Below are 15,004 nucleotides of genomic sequence, written 5' to 3'. Positions count from 1 at the left end.
GCTGTCATTGTTCATGTTGTAATGACTGTCTTGGCAGAACATGTACTTCAGCAAAGTCTTTCAGGATTACTTCTTGGGCCAAGAGATTAAAGCCATGGGTGTACTTACTTCTAATTGGAGATAGTCAGGTGCTTGCCTGAGGATCTGGAATATGGAATCTACTTTTCCCAGTGTCTACAGGATTATGCAGAGTGCCGCCTTCTTCTTCAGTCACACTTCAGTCCCAAGGAGACTTTGTCAGTAGAATACATAGAATATGAAGTGTTACTGTTATAATGTCTGTTTCTTGGTTAGCTTAAAGGTTGACTTCCTTCACTCCAGTCAGTTGTTTTAGGATAATCTGTTCGTGTCTCTGCCTATCTTGTTTAAAAGCATGCAAAAGCTACTGGGAGTCAAAAACAGAAGTCACTGCCTGTGTTCCTCTCTGCTTAGATGTTGGATTTCCATAGACATAGTCTTAGTCTAAGCTGGGATGATGGATTCCCTTCCCCTGAATCTCGCATGGATGTTTTCTTTGGATTCTATATATAATGTACATTTACAAAGGGTCATGCTTTAGTGTGAGTGTGCCCTGAGTGTAAATCTGCATTTTTGTCTCTGTCTTATATCATAAGCTCCTAGGGCAGCAGTTGAGCACATTTTAAGTAATATTTGCAGCAGCTGTAGAGCTGGCCAAGGCAAACCAAGCTTTGGCTAGCTTAAAGGCTCCAGATGAGCAGAGAAGAGTGAATCTTCAGAGAAGACTGAATCCAGCAGTACCAGGGCCCATTACCCAAGTCCCATGGTTTGAAGTGGGCTAAGAAGAACCAGAGGGCACACCTTTCCCCTGTGAGAGAGTCTCCATTGAAGCTTTCTAGTCTTAAGAAAAGACACCTCTAATGGTGGAAGACACCAGGCTTCCAAAGTCATGTGAACCGGCTCTACGTTCTCTATCAGCTAGTGTCTCTAGAAGGAATCGTAAGGCGTTTCCTCTACCAATATCCTCCTCATCCTCATTAAAACAGAATCATAATAGGACCTAATGACTGACATTTCTGTAGCACTCTAAAACATCACTAACAAGCTTCCTTATCCAGTGACTCAGTCAGTGCAGTAGCCCCGTGCAGACAGTGCCATTCCTACTTCACAGCTGAGGAGACACACGAGGCTGAGCAGCTTCGGAAGGCAGCAGCGCCTCAGGGCCCCGTCAGTGGAGTGTGGAGAGGAGACTGCGTTATTACATTTTTAAAAGCATATCACACGCTCAGGAAATAATCCATTGGTCCACACTGTCATGTAGCAAAGAGAGAAAGGGGAGAGGTAAGGAGTCAGGGAAGATACAGAGGTTATCACATGGGAGGAGCACGTGGAAATGGGAGAAGCACGGGGAAATGGGAGGAGCACGGGGGAATGCAAGAAAAACACCATTGACTAAGAGCAGCCGTGAAGGGGAGAGATGAAGCACGATTATCACCAGGTTGGTGGGACTTTTCAAGGGCTGAGACGTCTCTCCTCATGTCTTTATCCTATCATTTACTCCCTTCCAATTTCCCCTTTTTTCTGCAAGGAGCAGCAACAGTAATAGTGACATAGGTTCCAGTACGTCCAGATGTGGCTGACTATGAACCTATTGAAAACCACGAGGAGATTGGGACGTGTCAGAAATATGGATAGATGGGTCTATGTTGGGTTTTGTTTGTCTGTATTTATGGTGGGGATGGCTGAGGGCATTCTGTGGGTCTTTGTCAAACATGAAGATGGACTGAAATGCAAGAAAAAGGAAGTTAAGATGCGTGTGCATCCTAATGGGAGGGGCTAAGATGAGAGCAATTCTTCTGAAAATGGTCAGAAGCCAGCAAGCCTTGAACACAGCTCATCTGAACATACACCTAGATAGAAGACATGTACTCTAAGATGTACTCTAAGATGCAAAGACATTTTGACAAATTGTCAGACTCGGTGGCATTCTCCCTGGGTAGGAATGGTTTCTGCCCTCAAATAGCTCATTACCGTGTTCATATTTTCAGGATTTTATGGCCAGCTGCAGACATTCTGTCCCCCGCATTATCCTGATTCCCAAAGAACTGTGCCACCCAGCGGCTCCTGCAGTATGGTGCCTTCCTTTGAGGACTGCCTGGTCCCCACGTCCATGGGTCAAGCCGGTTTTGATGTTTTCCACAGAGCCTTCTCAACACACTCAGGCATCACAGGTGGGTGTCTGGCATAGCCAATGAGATGAGACACCAGCTGCTTTTCCTGTGTCTGGCGGGGGCAGTATGGAATCCTCTTGAACTGCCCCTAAGATGCTTCTCATCTTTACCTTGCTCACAGGGGGCAGCATTCCTGCCCTGGGCTGTGGCAGCTCCTCACAGCAAGCCTCCCAGTGTGCCTTCTCATTCTACCCTTGGGCATTGCTGACCCAGGTGATGAGTTGGGCCATGGTCTTGCTACACTATGGTAATGGTGTGCAGTCTCATCAACCCTCAAGGTCCCTTCCCTGGCACGGCACTGAGGCAAGTTCTCCACGCTGTACACATTTCTTCCCTACATATTTATCCTTTCCCTGCCATAAACTCGCTCTCTGATCCTACCTGTCCCTCCTTTGCCTTCTCTGTTTCCTTCTTCAGGGATATTCTTTCCTTCCTTTAAGGTCTGGGAATCCCATTCTCTCCCATGCCTCTGCCATTGTCCCCTTTCTCAGACCACCTTTATCCTTCCCTAAAACACGTTTACTTCTGCGAAGGGCATATTTTGTGTTAAGGCACAGCCTTTAGCCCACTCCATGCAAGCTAGCCTCTCCTCCCACTCTGTTCCCCAGGGACACACCTAGAAGACCTAAGCCACAGTTCCTTCCTCCTTCGCTCCCACCAGCATCCTGTAAGTGGCACAGATGCCCTGGCCAGTGTCTGAGGCTGCAGGGTGCCCAGAATGACTATCTGCGTTCTTTCTCTTCCAGTGTACGATTTGCCTTCAGCTTCCTCAAGCCTCTTTGGGGAATCTCTTCGCAGTGGCCCTGAAGACCCCACGTTCTTGCAGCTCAGTGCTGTGGACCGCTGTCCTAGCCAGCTCTCCTCTGTGTATACCGAAGGCTGAAAGCTCCCGGGGTTCTGCACATTTGGGACCTTTGAGTAACTCGTCGCCTCTTATTTTCATTCTCTCACAAGCCGTGTGAAGAACATCAACCAAATCCATGGAGCCAGTAGGATTGCTAGGACTGTGGAAGGCAGGACTGGATAGTCAGACCTGGCTTTCAGAAATTTTTGCACCTCTTCCATCTTCTCATTTTGCTGGGCCAGGTAACCAGCAGGAGTTTCTTTTCAAAGGGAATTTAGAGTCTCACTTTAAGGATGCCTGTTACTTCCAGGCTGTCAGCTCTCAAAAGACACCAATGAATATGCACAAGAACGGGAAGACCCTTGCTAAAGACTCGGAGAAGACAGCCGAGGTACCAGTGGCAAAGTGTGCCCATGCTCTTTCGTGTGGCAGAGTGATGCACAGCCGTGAACGGTGGGGGAAATCCATGTCCAAAGCACGCTACGCCTTGGACTCTCTCCAACTCTGGCTTTACCATTTGTCTTACATAGTCCATGCTAACTAGTTACTTTTCAGTTGCTTCTCCAATGGCAAAATAAGGTTTTATATTCAGGAACCTTCTTTGTTTTTGAACTTTAAAGACTTGCTATTTACATCTACTTTTAAAGGAAAAAATATTTAAAGGTTTATTCATTTTGATAGAAGTCATTACCATTTTTAATCAATCCCGGGTACGTGTATTTTACCACAGCTGTAGCAAGAGTTAATAGTTTTGCAGTTTAGTAAAGGTTATCTGAGAGAAACAGAATAGTTAACACACGCACACGCACATGCACACACACACACACACACACACTCACACCTGCGTCCAGGATTATTGCAAGAATCCTCATATGCTGCGTTATAGGGGTATACACCTATAATCCCAGCACTCAGAACGTACTCTGAGTTTGAAGCTACCCTGGTCTACACAGTGCGTTCCAGTCCAGCCAGGGCTAAATAGCAAAGCACCGTCTCAAGAAAAATACCTCTCATGTATGATGGCTCAGCGGTTCCATCTTGGAAGCCTTTCCATTTGAAGGGTTCTTGCATGGCCTTTGCTCCATTCCTCTGCCTGGGACAAAACAGGGGTCACATTGAGTCACATGTGTGGGTTTGTTCAGAAAGCCAAACTCGGGGCACCTCTTGTCCAGTCACTCTGGTTCTGCCCAGTTCCCTGAGGTGATCCTGTCATCTGCCATGTTCTCCTCTGCTCTATGTTCATATACACTCTCTCCCTTTTTCCAGATTGTGGTCAGATACGCTGACGATCTGCCACATTTTATCAACTCTCCTGAAGGTTCTGAGAAGGCAGTGTTCTGCAACTCTGCTTTGAAAGCCTAGAATTTTTCACAGAGCCTAAAACTGTGATGAGCCTAAATAAGACATCATTTTCTAGTGACATTTTTAGAAAAACACTTTAAAAGGCCCCGTGTCCTAAGGGAAAGGATACACAAATAGGCCAAGACTCCAAAATAACCTGGTCAGTTCCAACATTCTGGTCCACTCACATTGTAGATTTTTTTTCCTCTTTAAAAAAAGTTGTTTTAAATAGAACTAAAGCGGAATTCTTCATGAAACTGGGCTCAGTATCTCTTTCAATGAGGCAGTTAAACAGCTCAATGTCAGATGTGGGTCCTGAGACTGTATCCTCATAGGCAGGCCTGTGAGCCTGGCCCCACATTAGAAGAGTTCCACCGCGTGTCTTGCTTCCTTCCAAGATGGCACTGCATACTGAATGGGAAGATGAAGAACCAAGTGTGGGCGCTCTCTCTCTCTCTCTCTCTCTCTCTCTCTCTCTCTCTCTCTCCCTTCCCCTCCCCTCACTCTCTAACAGCACATTGGTTGGTCAAGTGTTGCCAAAGAGGCCATATTCTTGGGGGGAAAACTATCTTGCAAGCTTCTAAGTCCCAAGACTTCCAATTCCCTTTGTTATTCTGAGCTTTAAGGAAGGAACCCTGTCTGGCTTCCTCAGCAGGTAAGCTCTCAGGCTGCTAGAAACTCCCACCCTTCCAGAGCTCCTGTGTCCTCTGTCACACTTGGTCAAAGCAGGAACACACACACTCCAACACTGGCTTATTTGATGGCAACCCTCATTTGACCTCTGTCACCCTCTAAAAAGAAAAGAGACCCTACTCTCAAAAGGAGCATCTATCCATTCTTAAATCCTAAAGCTTTTACACAGCGCCCCAAGCACATTTCATTTGGATGATGAGGAAGGAACAGATGAGAGGCACCGTGGTCTTACAACCAATCGTTTCTACTCTGCCGTATGGATGTGTTAAGGAAAGAGAAATCATAGCAAGGAACGGAAGTACAGACCATGCATGGCATCTCTCCCTGTAGTGGAGGCATGAGGCCTGGGAGCCAGGCTTTGGACTCATGGTGGCTTTCCATGTGACACTGCTTTTCTGGGTCACCTAAGTAGGAGGGATCCATGGAGAACCTGTGTCATCAGGGCCTTCTTACTAGGTCAGACCTACCCCAGAGAGACGTTCTTGCTATCAGAAGGCATGAGCAGAGCTAGGTCCCATGTAGCCCCTCAAAGGCCCTCCAGAATAGTCCCAATAGCCACTGGTCTGGGGACAGGGCCTAGAGTCATGACACATACTGGCTCCTTCAGAGTGTTAGGTTCCAGAATTTCTCCTCAGCATGAATGTGTTCTTGGCTTGCTTTGGCCTTCACAGTTCCATCTGTATTTTGAAACAATGAAAGCAGAGCTTGAAAACATAATTATTCCCTTCCATTCCTAGACCCTTTTAGCCCTGATGGGTAGCCATTTTCATAAACATCCAAATGGAAATTGTCATTCCAATTTCAAAACAATAAAGATTAGTGCTCCTGAAAACACACAACCCAAAGACAATTATTTTAGTCCATAAAAATAAAAAGGTCATTATGAATAGAGACATAGCCTTCATCCATTGTCATAACTCCCTAAAGGAACTACTTCAAAGCGTCACTTGTAATTTACTCTCTGATGGGCACACAAATGCCATTTAAATATTCCCTGGGCCTGTGAGATATGGTCCCTTACACAGGTCTCCACCACGTGACCCAGGTGATTCTTAAGTGGAAAACAAGGTATTTGGTAGACCTCAGCAGAAAGTCTCCGGACAAGAGTGTTGGTTACGTCCAGTGTCCTCAAGTGATCATCTGCCAAATGTACTAGCTCACTAATGCGAGCTTAGAACAGGGCTAAGCTGTCTCCCTGTCCCAGAGCTCATACCCCCTTCCCATCCCCTATTGCCTGGAAGTATTGACAGTGCTCAGTTGTATTACTTGGTGTTTGATTTGATTTGACTGTTTAGATCAATGTTGTTATTGCCATGGATAAAATAACAGAGACAGAGAAAACCAAACGCATTGGAGAAAATGGCGCGTGTTCAAATGAAGAGATTTATTTTGTACAGACAGAGAAGCGTCCTCAGTAATGTTGCTGACATAAAGCACTTTGGGGGGGGAGGGGAGTGGAAATCTGTTTTCCATAAATCACATAGGCCCTTGTACATTGTTCTATCCACTCATGTAGAGAAATGAGCTGCGTATATCATACTGGATATGGGGCCAGTTTGACGGTAGGGGCACATGTGGTGCTTATTGTCGTAAATCTTTTAAGGAATTAGGTACACTTTTTTCTATTAATATGTATAGTTTTACGATTTGTCACAGTTATGTTTCATATAATCATAAGTTATTTTGTCTTGTTTCATGAAGTCCTTTTTTTTTTTTTAATGTCAAAAGTAAAATGAAGGGATTGTATACTTGGCACAAAATAAAACTGGAAATCGAGGCTGCCCCTCCCGCCTGAAGCGCTCCTTCAGCGCGTCGGCTTAAAACACAATGGTAACCGGCGTTGTTTGTTTGTTTGTCTTATTGTTCTGTTCTCTTCTGTCACCAGCCTCCTCTGTATTGGGGATGGTGATTATAATTAAAAGCAGATGGGGGGGGAAGGGGTGTCCAAGGCCAGCTTTAAAATGCTGCATCGCTTTGGGCCAGAACTGAAGCCTGGATTTAATTATAGATATGAGGACGAAATGGCAGTAAAAATGAATGTCTCCCTGAATCCTTTACATGTTGGGAGTGTCCATAAATAAAACATGAAGTTTTATTTCATCACATTTAATTAAAGCTTTTATACATGTTTTATTGGTTATTCTATTAATCCACTTCACAAACTGGATAAATGTGTTTGAGGGCTGGGGGCAGGGGGTTATTTGTGCTTTTTTTTTTTTTTTAGGGGAGTGCTACATCATGCCTCAGCAATGCCTCGAGCTTGCTGCCCCAGGTGCAGGGCTTTCAGCGTGCTGGTGGTGGGAGCGGTGGGTTTTCACTCCATTTTCATAAAACCCTTTGGGGAAAGACACAGTACCAAGCAAGGATCAGGGGCAGAATCCCTGGTGCCCTGTGGGGACAATGGTTGCTGCCCTGGTGTCCTGCTCTCAGGAGGCTACCCAGAACCTTCCTCTACTGTGCCTCCTCTATACTAGTAACTCTCATCCTCTGGGGTGATATCCTGCATATCAGATATTTATGATTCATAACAGCAGCAAAATTACAGTTATGAAGTAGCAATGAAATACCTTTATGGCTGGTGGGTCACTACAACATGAACTGTATTAGAGGGTCGTGGCTTTAAGAAGGTTGAGAACTACTGATCAATACCCATTGCATCAGGGATGGTGGTCAATGTAGTCTGACACCCACCAGCCTATTAGCCAAGCACAGGAACTTAATAAGATTCACCCTATCGGCAGAGAGGGCTGGCACCTGTCTGCAGTCCAAAGAAACACTCAGGAAGAAAAGTTATGCTTGTGAGTTGGGGCCAACCTGGGCTGCATAGTTACATCCTGTCTTAAAATCAAAAGGAAATGTTCTTTCCGAAAAGCATTTGTACAGAGCTGACTCGCTTGCCACCTTTTTATGGCTTAAGATGACTTTAAGGAAAGCCACACAATGGCTGGGTACCTTGTTGGGTTCCTTGAGTTCAGAGGACAAGCATGTGACAGGATGAAGGAACTCCTCAGTTTCCCTAAACACCAGCTGCTGTGGATGGCACTTGTTCCATCCCCCAAGAGAACAGTGTGGCAGTAGGAGAGCTAGATGGTGACATGTAGATCCCGTGTCCCAGCAATGCCATTCCTCTGCCAAAAGTCTGAAGTCAAGGATATGTCCATAACAGTATTATTCATATTTGTCCCAAACTAGAATTGACCAAATTACCTGCTGATGGCGAAATGAACCAGTGAGCCTTGCCTGAATGACGTAATGAATGACACTCTAAAAGGGTGGGGACAGGACCAAAGCCACACACACAAGCCTCCCAAACTTGATTATGAAAAACACCAAAATGTCTGCTTGCTCAGGATGGCTTTATTATAATAGCCACTTTAAAGCAAACAAAACTTAACTACATTGTTTAGGTGGTAGTGCATGCTACAAAGAACAGCAAGGAAGGTATTTCGCCAAAGTCCTGACTCTGGGAAGGGCTTTTGGGACACGGAGCTGCTTAGGGACAATGATTCATCTCTCTGCCCAAGTATCTAGGGTACCCAGGTGTTTGCTTTATAATTATTTTACTGTGCATGTATATTTTACAGTTTTTACTTCAGATAACAGCAGACACCAAGCCTTTCATCCCCTACTCCTGGGGTCTGTAAACTGCTTCTGCCAAGAGCCGGGTGGTGTATATTTTATATGTGGAGGGCTACCTGGTCTGTCTCACCTACTCTACCACCATAGTTCAAAGCAGCTGTGATGAGGCACAGATGCACAGGTGTGGTTGCGTTCCCATGAAAATTTATTGCTGCATGCAAATCTGAAACATCTCCCTCATTTTTAGACAGTATCATTAAAGAAAAAAAGTCCAACCATCCCAAAGATTTTTTTAAAGTACTCTTAATTCATACATTGTACAAAAAAAAAAAAAAAAGAGGGAGGGAGAGGGGAAGGGAGGGAGGGAAGGGGAGAAAGAGCAGTGCCGACGAGAGCAGAGAGCGAGCATCAGGATTTGGCCTGTGGACCACAGTGTACTGACCCTCCTCAGTTGAGAGAGGATCTCCAGCCCATCCCATAAATATCTAAAGAAAGCTACAGCATACTCTCTGGCACCTAGGGTCCTATTCCTAGAGGGAATCTATGAGTCCCATTGAGTGAGCTTTTCTTTGTTTAGATCTTGGGTTCTGTTCCCCCCCACCACCCCCACTGGGATATAGATGAATGCTGAGAGCTGGTGCCTTTCGACTTTATCTCTGGACTTAACATTTTTAATAAAAGAAACTGGGCATAGAGAAATCTGTGCGAACTGGAAAATGAGTGCCCATTCTTTCCAAGCTAACCAAATATTTGCTGGATCTTGGCAGCCATAGCCAACCTTTCTCCTCTGAAATGCTGAGAGGTTATAAGTAATGGATGCCTTCATTTTTCTCAGGCCACAGTGCTTATGAGAAACTGGAACTGCCTCAAAACCTGCAGGGGAAAGAGCAATAGGTGCCCATGAGGGAGGGAGATGCAGCCCAGTGGTAGAAGGCATCAAGCAAGACCCCGCCTTCCATCCATAGGAAGCCATGGTAGCACAGCCAGGGAATCATTGACCATTGCGGAGCACATAAATTCCTCACCACCATCCCCCATTTCTGCCCCCCAAAGCCCTCTGTTTTCCCATAATGCCTAGCTCCCTAACTCCAGAACATACTGCCAATTTGCAGTAAATTTACACAGGCAAATGTGAACATTTCTCCTTGTATCTCTAGCCTGTGGCAAAATTGGTACTTTATAAAACTATGGATTTTCTCCAATCCAGAGTCATTTGCTTAGTTAATACTAAGTCCTCATTAGCAGGCCTCCCTGCAAGCGTGAGATAGTTTCGTGTGCTTGAGTGTGTGGATCATATGGTGTTGAGAGCAAAATATTTGGAATTTGGGGGCAAAATAGCTCAGCTTTTATTGTTGAATGAGAAATGTAACCAGAAAAAGCCTGAAAGAACTGCCAGTCGGCTCATTTGATGCAGGAAGAAACAGGTTATTTCCTCTCAGTCACTCATGTGTTCATTCATTCTTACATGCGACATTTATTGTATATCAACTGTATATAAAATAAAATGAGGTGACTCATCTTCAAAGAACTAAAGATTATAAGACTCAGCCATAGAAAGCACCGCCCAGGATTTTTTTTTAACTGCACATTTTCTGGGACCAGCATGACTGATGGCTGTAATCAATGCTGTGGATGTACATGATAGAAAGAAGAGGGGACTCCAGAGTTGCTACCAGACCTCCACAGGTAGTGTGGCCCTCCCACACACAAGCAAATTCACTAAAACCAAATTAATCTTTCAAGCAATAGGTAAAATGCATATTTGACAAGTATCAAATGTATAGGGCAGCACTGAGGGGAAATCCTAGCAAGAAGGGGGCACCCAAATGTTAATAAAGGTCTCCAGGTGGCTGCTTGTGTAGGCTACAGTTGACTGCCTTTGATAAGGTGGATGCTGAGTATTTCAAAGACACTATGGGAAGCTCACAGAGAGGGGGCCCTAGTTGCTGCCTAGAGAAAGAAGAGGTGGAGTCAGAATTGCCTGTGAGAAGTAGGGGTGTGGGAACTAATCCTGAAGGATGAATAGCCCTTCAGTTGGCAAGGGAAGGCATTCCGTATGCCAACCAGTGGGATGGAGATAGCTCCTTCTCAGTTCAGAGGGATTCTTCCATGACTGCCCACCCAGAGCTACAGCCCTTTCCACATGGACCTGCAGGACACTGGCTCCCCTATCAGCAACAGATGGTGGTTCCCAGTTACTTAACCCAGCAGGGTCACTACAGAATTACTTTGGAGAAGATAGGTCACTTTGACCTGTCTTCAGGACCACTCAAAGCCTTCACCACATTAAATGTGCACTGGGACTCACCAAGGGAGAATCTGAACAGCACATTTTATAAATGAAGAAAGCAACTCCCCACCTCTCCACCCCACTCCCCACCCCACCCACACCCAGAAAGCAGCTTGTTAGTACTATGGAAACAGTCTAGTGTTTCCTTTAGAAAGTCCAACTTGTCATTCAGAAAGATTGAAAGCAGAAACTCAGATGCAGTTATGAACAGCATAGGATGGTCTGTCTGATCAACAGTGGGCCTCATGCCCAAAGGACATCCCACGAAGTTCAAATGAACCTCACAGCCTCCTATTGCCTAGTGTGCCCTGGCCAGCTGAGGCCATCCGTGCAAGAGTAACCCACATGTTTGTGGTGATGCTAATGTGAGTAAACCCATCAAATAAAAGCATAGCACATATTATGCTAATGCAAATTATACTTGATAATGAATGACTGATTTGTTTATGTATTTGCTATATTTCTATTATTTTAGAGCGAATGCTTTATACTTATTTTAAATTTGACAATAAATCTGTTGTTGCTTCGGCGGTGGTCTCATTAAACACAAGTATCTCCCGACTGCATCCTGAAGCCATGTGGAGTGGCTGACCTTTATCATCTAGGTCTGTGTAAGTGCATTTTGATAAATGCTGGCACAAGGACCAATTCACCTAACTGCAGTTCTCAGAGCCTATCATTGTCATTACTGGGACATGACTGTATTTTTACTAATGTTCATTATAGCTTTATCCAAAAAAAAAAAAAAATACGAAAGGTAAAAATCAATTAAAACACCTAACAACAGATAGATATATGAAGCGTGTTAAAGTCATAAAATGGAATACCATCCAGCCTTAAAATGGAAGGAAATTAGGATACACGATGAACCGTGGTCCCACCTCAAAGATGTTATGCTAAGTGAAATAATTCAGACACAAAAGAATGTGTTTTATGGGAGCCACCTAGCATAGTCTTCCCATGAGGGTGGGAGGGCAATGGAGAGCTACTACTCAATATGTGCAGAATTTGTATTTCAGAAGATAAAGATGTTCTGTGGGTGGATAATGTACGGTGCACAGTGTTATGAACGTGTACCTACTGAACTATGTACTTAAAGTGCTAAATTGATGTTATGTTCATCTTACCACTTGAATACAATGATAGTGTAGGCAGAACACTTCTTAGGATGCCAGCAGACAATAAAATTGTAAAAGCACTTTGTTTGGCCAGTGTTCTTAGGATGCTCTTTAGAAAATACCCCACTCAGGGAGTGGGTGGGAGTTGAATCCAGGGTAGAGCGGTAGCTGCTCCTGATAGGGGGAAATGGTTGCTGCAAATGGCCTCTGGCTTTCTGAGGAGGAGGAAGACACAAAGCTGAAGAAGCAATGGGTTAATGGTTCAGGCAGGCCACACAATGGAGTGGTATGATTGCTCTGGATCTTAGGGTACTGAGAGGATGGAAGGCAGAATGGAGAGAACTGAATACTGAAGGAGCAGAGGAGCAGTTGGAAAACGAGGGAACATTCAAGCAGCATCACTTAACAACTGATGTCTATCATCAAAGGTAGACCAGTAGACCAGTGCTCCTGCCACCAAGCCTCATCCCCAGCCCTCAGCACACATGGTTGAGGTTGTTCCCACCGAAGCCTCCTCTGTGCTGTCTCCATGTCCAGCTACATGGGCACACCCACTGTCCGTGGGATTTCAGGATCTGAACGGTTTCTCCTATGGTTGCCATAGCATATTGCTCCACTGCAACAATGGTGAGATTGTTTCCTGGAGATGCGGAGGTTCTCTTTTTATTTCTCCCTGGGAGGCATCCAGAAACGGTATCAGCTTGGATCCCAGGCTGCTGCCTATGTCTCTGCTGCCCCATGTAGCTCTTTAAGTACAATGATCTGAACCCATTTCTCCTTGAGATGAGACTTAGCTCGTCTCACCAGCAATGAGGTAAGTTCATCAAATACTCTCTAAAGGGTCGTTGACCTCTTAAAAGTCATGGATGCTGCAACCCGAGTAGAATGATCTCTTATGAGGAGAGGCTGATAAGGACTGTAGTTCTGATGTCTGGACTCAGAAGCGGTGAGGAGATGAGCTGACCGAGTCTACCGACACACAATCCTCCAAGGTTGATGCCTACAAAGCCTGCATAGGCTCTGCTCACTGTGTGGCACACAAGTGAGTCTTCAGCTCCTTTGTACCATTAGAAAAATATAGTAGCCCCTTCAGGAACAGCAAAAGGTCTCCTGTACTAGGTACTGGGCGTCACTGGGCTCCACTAGGGCCATCTTCCATTCAATCCTTTACAGAGGGACTTCACATAGACAAAACGATATAAAACATATTTTCCTTTTCCTACTAGACTCACTCTGGGTCCCTACTCACTCGGGGGGTGGGGCATGGGGGGCTGAGAAATCCCTGTCCAAATGGCCCTATGCTACTTTCAGGGCCAGAGCTGGCTTCATTCTCAAATCCTTCCTCTCCAGTGGATGAGTGGATCAGATCTCCTGAGCATGTACTTCCTGGTGCCCAAGGAACTGCCACAAAGTGGTTCTATATGAGCTCAAGGATGGGTGTGAGCAGTGTGGAGTGGCCATATGTGCAAATGAAATGTCATCATGGTTGCAAACAGCCATTGTTGAAGACAAGGATGATGGGTACAAGCAGGAGGCTGGGTTCTGGCTCTCCATGATGCCTTTATGTTCTAGGATTGAACTTTAAAGAAGCTGTCATTGTGCAAAAGAAAACCTGCACTCCACTTTGAAAGCTTATTGTTGAAGGCTGCTCCCCAGACTGTGGCCCTGCTTGGAAAACAATGGAACCTTAGTAGGTAGGGCCTGTTAGATGGAAGTTAAATCATGGGTTGGGTGCCCTCAAAAGGGAGGTTAGGACCTATACTGGCTAATTGTATGATAGATGCTAGAGCCATCTGAGAGGAGGGAGCCTGAGTTGAAAAATAAAATCTCCATAAGATTGGGCTGTAGGCAAGCTTATAAAGGCATTGTGTTAATCAGTGATTGATGAGGGAGAGCTAAGCCCATTGTGGGTGGAACCACCCCTGTGGTAGTCCTGGGTTTTATAAGAAAGAGGGTTGAGCAAACAATAAGTAATTGAGCAAGCCAGTAAGTAGTACCACAACACACACACACACACACACACACACACACACACACTCAGAGTCTCTACATCCACTTTTGCCTTCAGGTTCCTGCCATATTAGTTCCTGTTCTGACTTCCCTCATCAATGCACTATGATGTAGAAATATGAGACAAATAAGTCCTTTCTTTCCCAAGTTACTTTGGTCATGGTATTTCATCATAGTAATAGAAACCCCAAGTGGGCCAGAAATTGTTACCAGGATGATGGAATATTGCTATGACAGACCTCATCATGATGTTTTGGGGAGGATTGTGGAAGCACCTTGGAATTTGGGGCAAGAAAAAGCCATTGAGTGTTCAGCGTTTGGTGAGTTGTTCACTGTGGGATCTTGGAAGAGAAGAATGCTGAGAACAGTGTTATGGATTATAGAAGCCTGGCTTATGAAGTTTCAGAGGAAAGCAAGAACTCTATGTGAGCATCTTTGTGAAGAGTCTGAGGTGTCTGGTCAGCTGCAGTGGAAGAATTGCTTGTGGTTAATAAGAGACAAAGGACAACTGAAATGAAACTTGCTTTGCAGAGACAAGAGATGCTGGTTGGCTGGAACTGAGAAATTAGTGGAGATTAAGAACAGACTAGTTCATTGACGTTGAGATGAAATAACCGAAGCTGTGGTGGGCAATGTTCTCCTTCTGGCAGCTGAGAATGATAGTTGTAAGAGTCACCCAGGTGGTACTGGATTTGAAGGCCATGAAGAGCAGCTGGGACCCGGCACTGTGAGAGATTAGGAGAGGCCTTTGGTGAAAGTGAATCCTCAGTAGCAGTGGAAGGCCCAATATTGAAGGGGTCATGGAGAAAGCTGAGGCTTGGTACCATGAAGAGAGTTCAGGAGAGGCTGTTAGTTAAAGTGCAGCCCAGTTGTAGCAGAAGACCCACAGCAATCATTGAGTGGAGCTGACCTGAGCTTAAAAGACAAGCTATGTATGTTA

General features: G+C 45.1%; 1 protein-coding gene across 4 annotated transcripts in view; it reads left to right on the top strand.

The window, feature by feature from the left end:
- The window catches only part of Glis3 (GLIS family zinc finger 3), a 421,415-nt gene extending 414,215 nt beyond the window's left edge, over positions 1 to 7,200 (top strand). For 2 of the 4 annotated variants that reach the window (NM_001305671.1, NM_175459.6), the window contains 2 exons: positions 2,007 to 2,189; positions 2,936 to 7,200. In NM_001305671.1, the coding sequence (NP_001292600.1) occupies positions 2,007 to 2,189; positions 2,936 to 3,072 (320 nt within the window). In that variant the 3' untranslated portion in view covers positions 3,073 to 7,200. The remainder of the gene's footprint in view (positions 1 to 2,006; positions 2,190 to 2,935) is intronic. The other 2 variants (XM_006526984.4, XM_006526985.4) reach the window with 1 other exon arrangement.
- Positions 7,201 to 15,004: the final 7,804 nt, after the last annotated feature.

This window comes from Mus musculus, chromosome 19 (assembly GCF_000001635.26).
Source record: "Mus musculus strain C57BL/6J chromosome 19, GRCm38.p6 C57BL/6J".
Classification (NCBI taxonomy): domain Eukaryota; kingdom Metazoa; phylum Chordata; class Mammalia; order Rodentia; family Muridae; genus Mus; species Mus musculus.
This window is presented reverse-complemented; position numbering and strand designations above follow the sequence as displayed.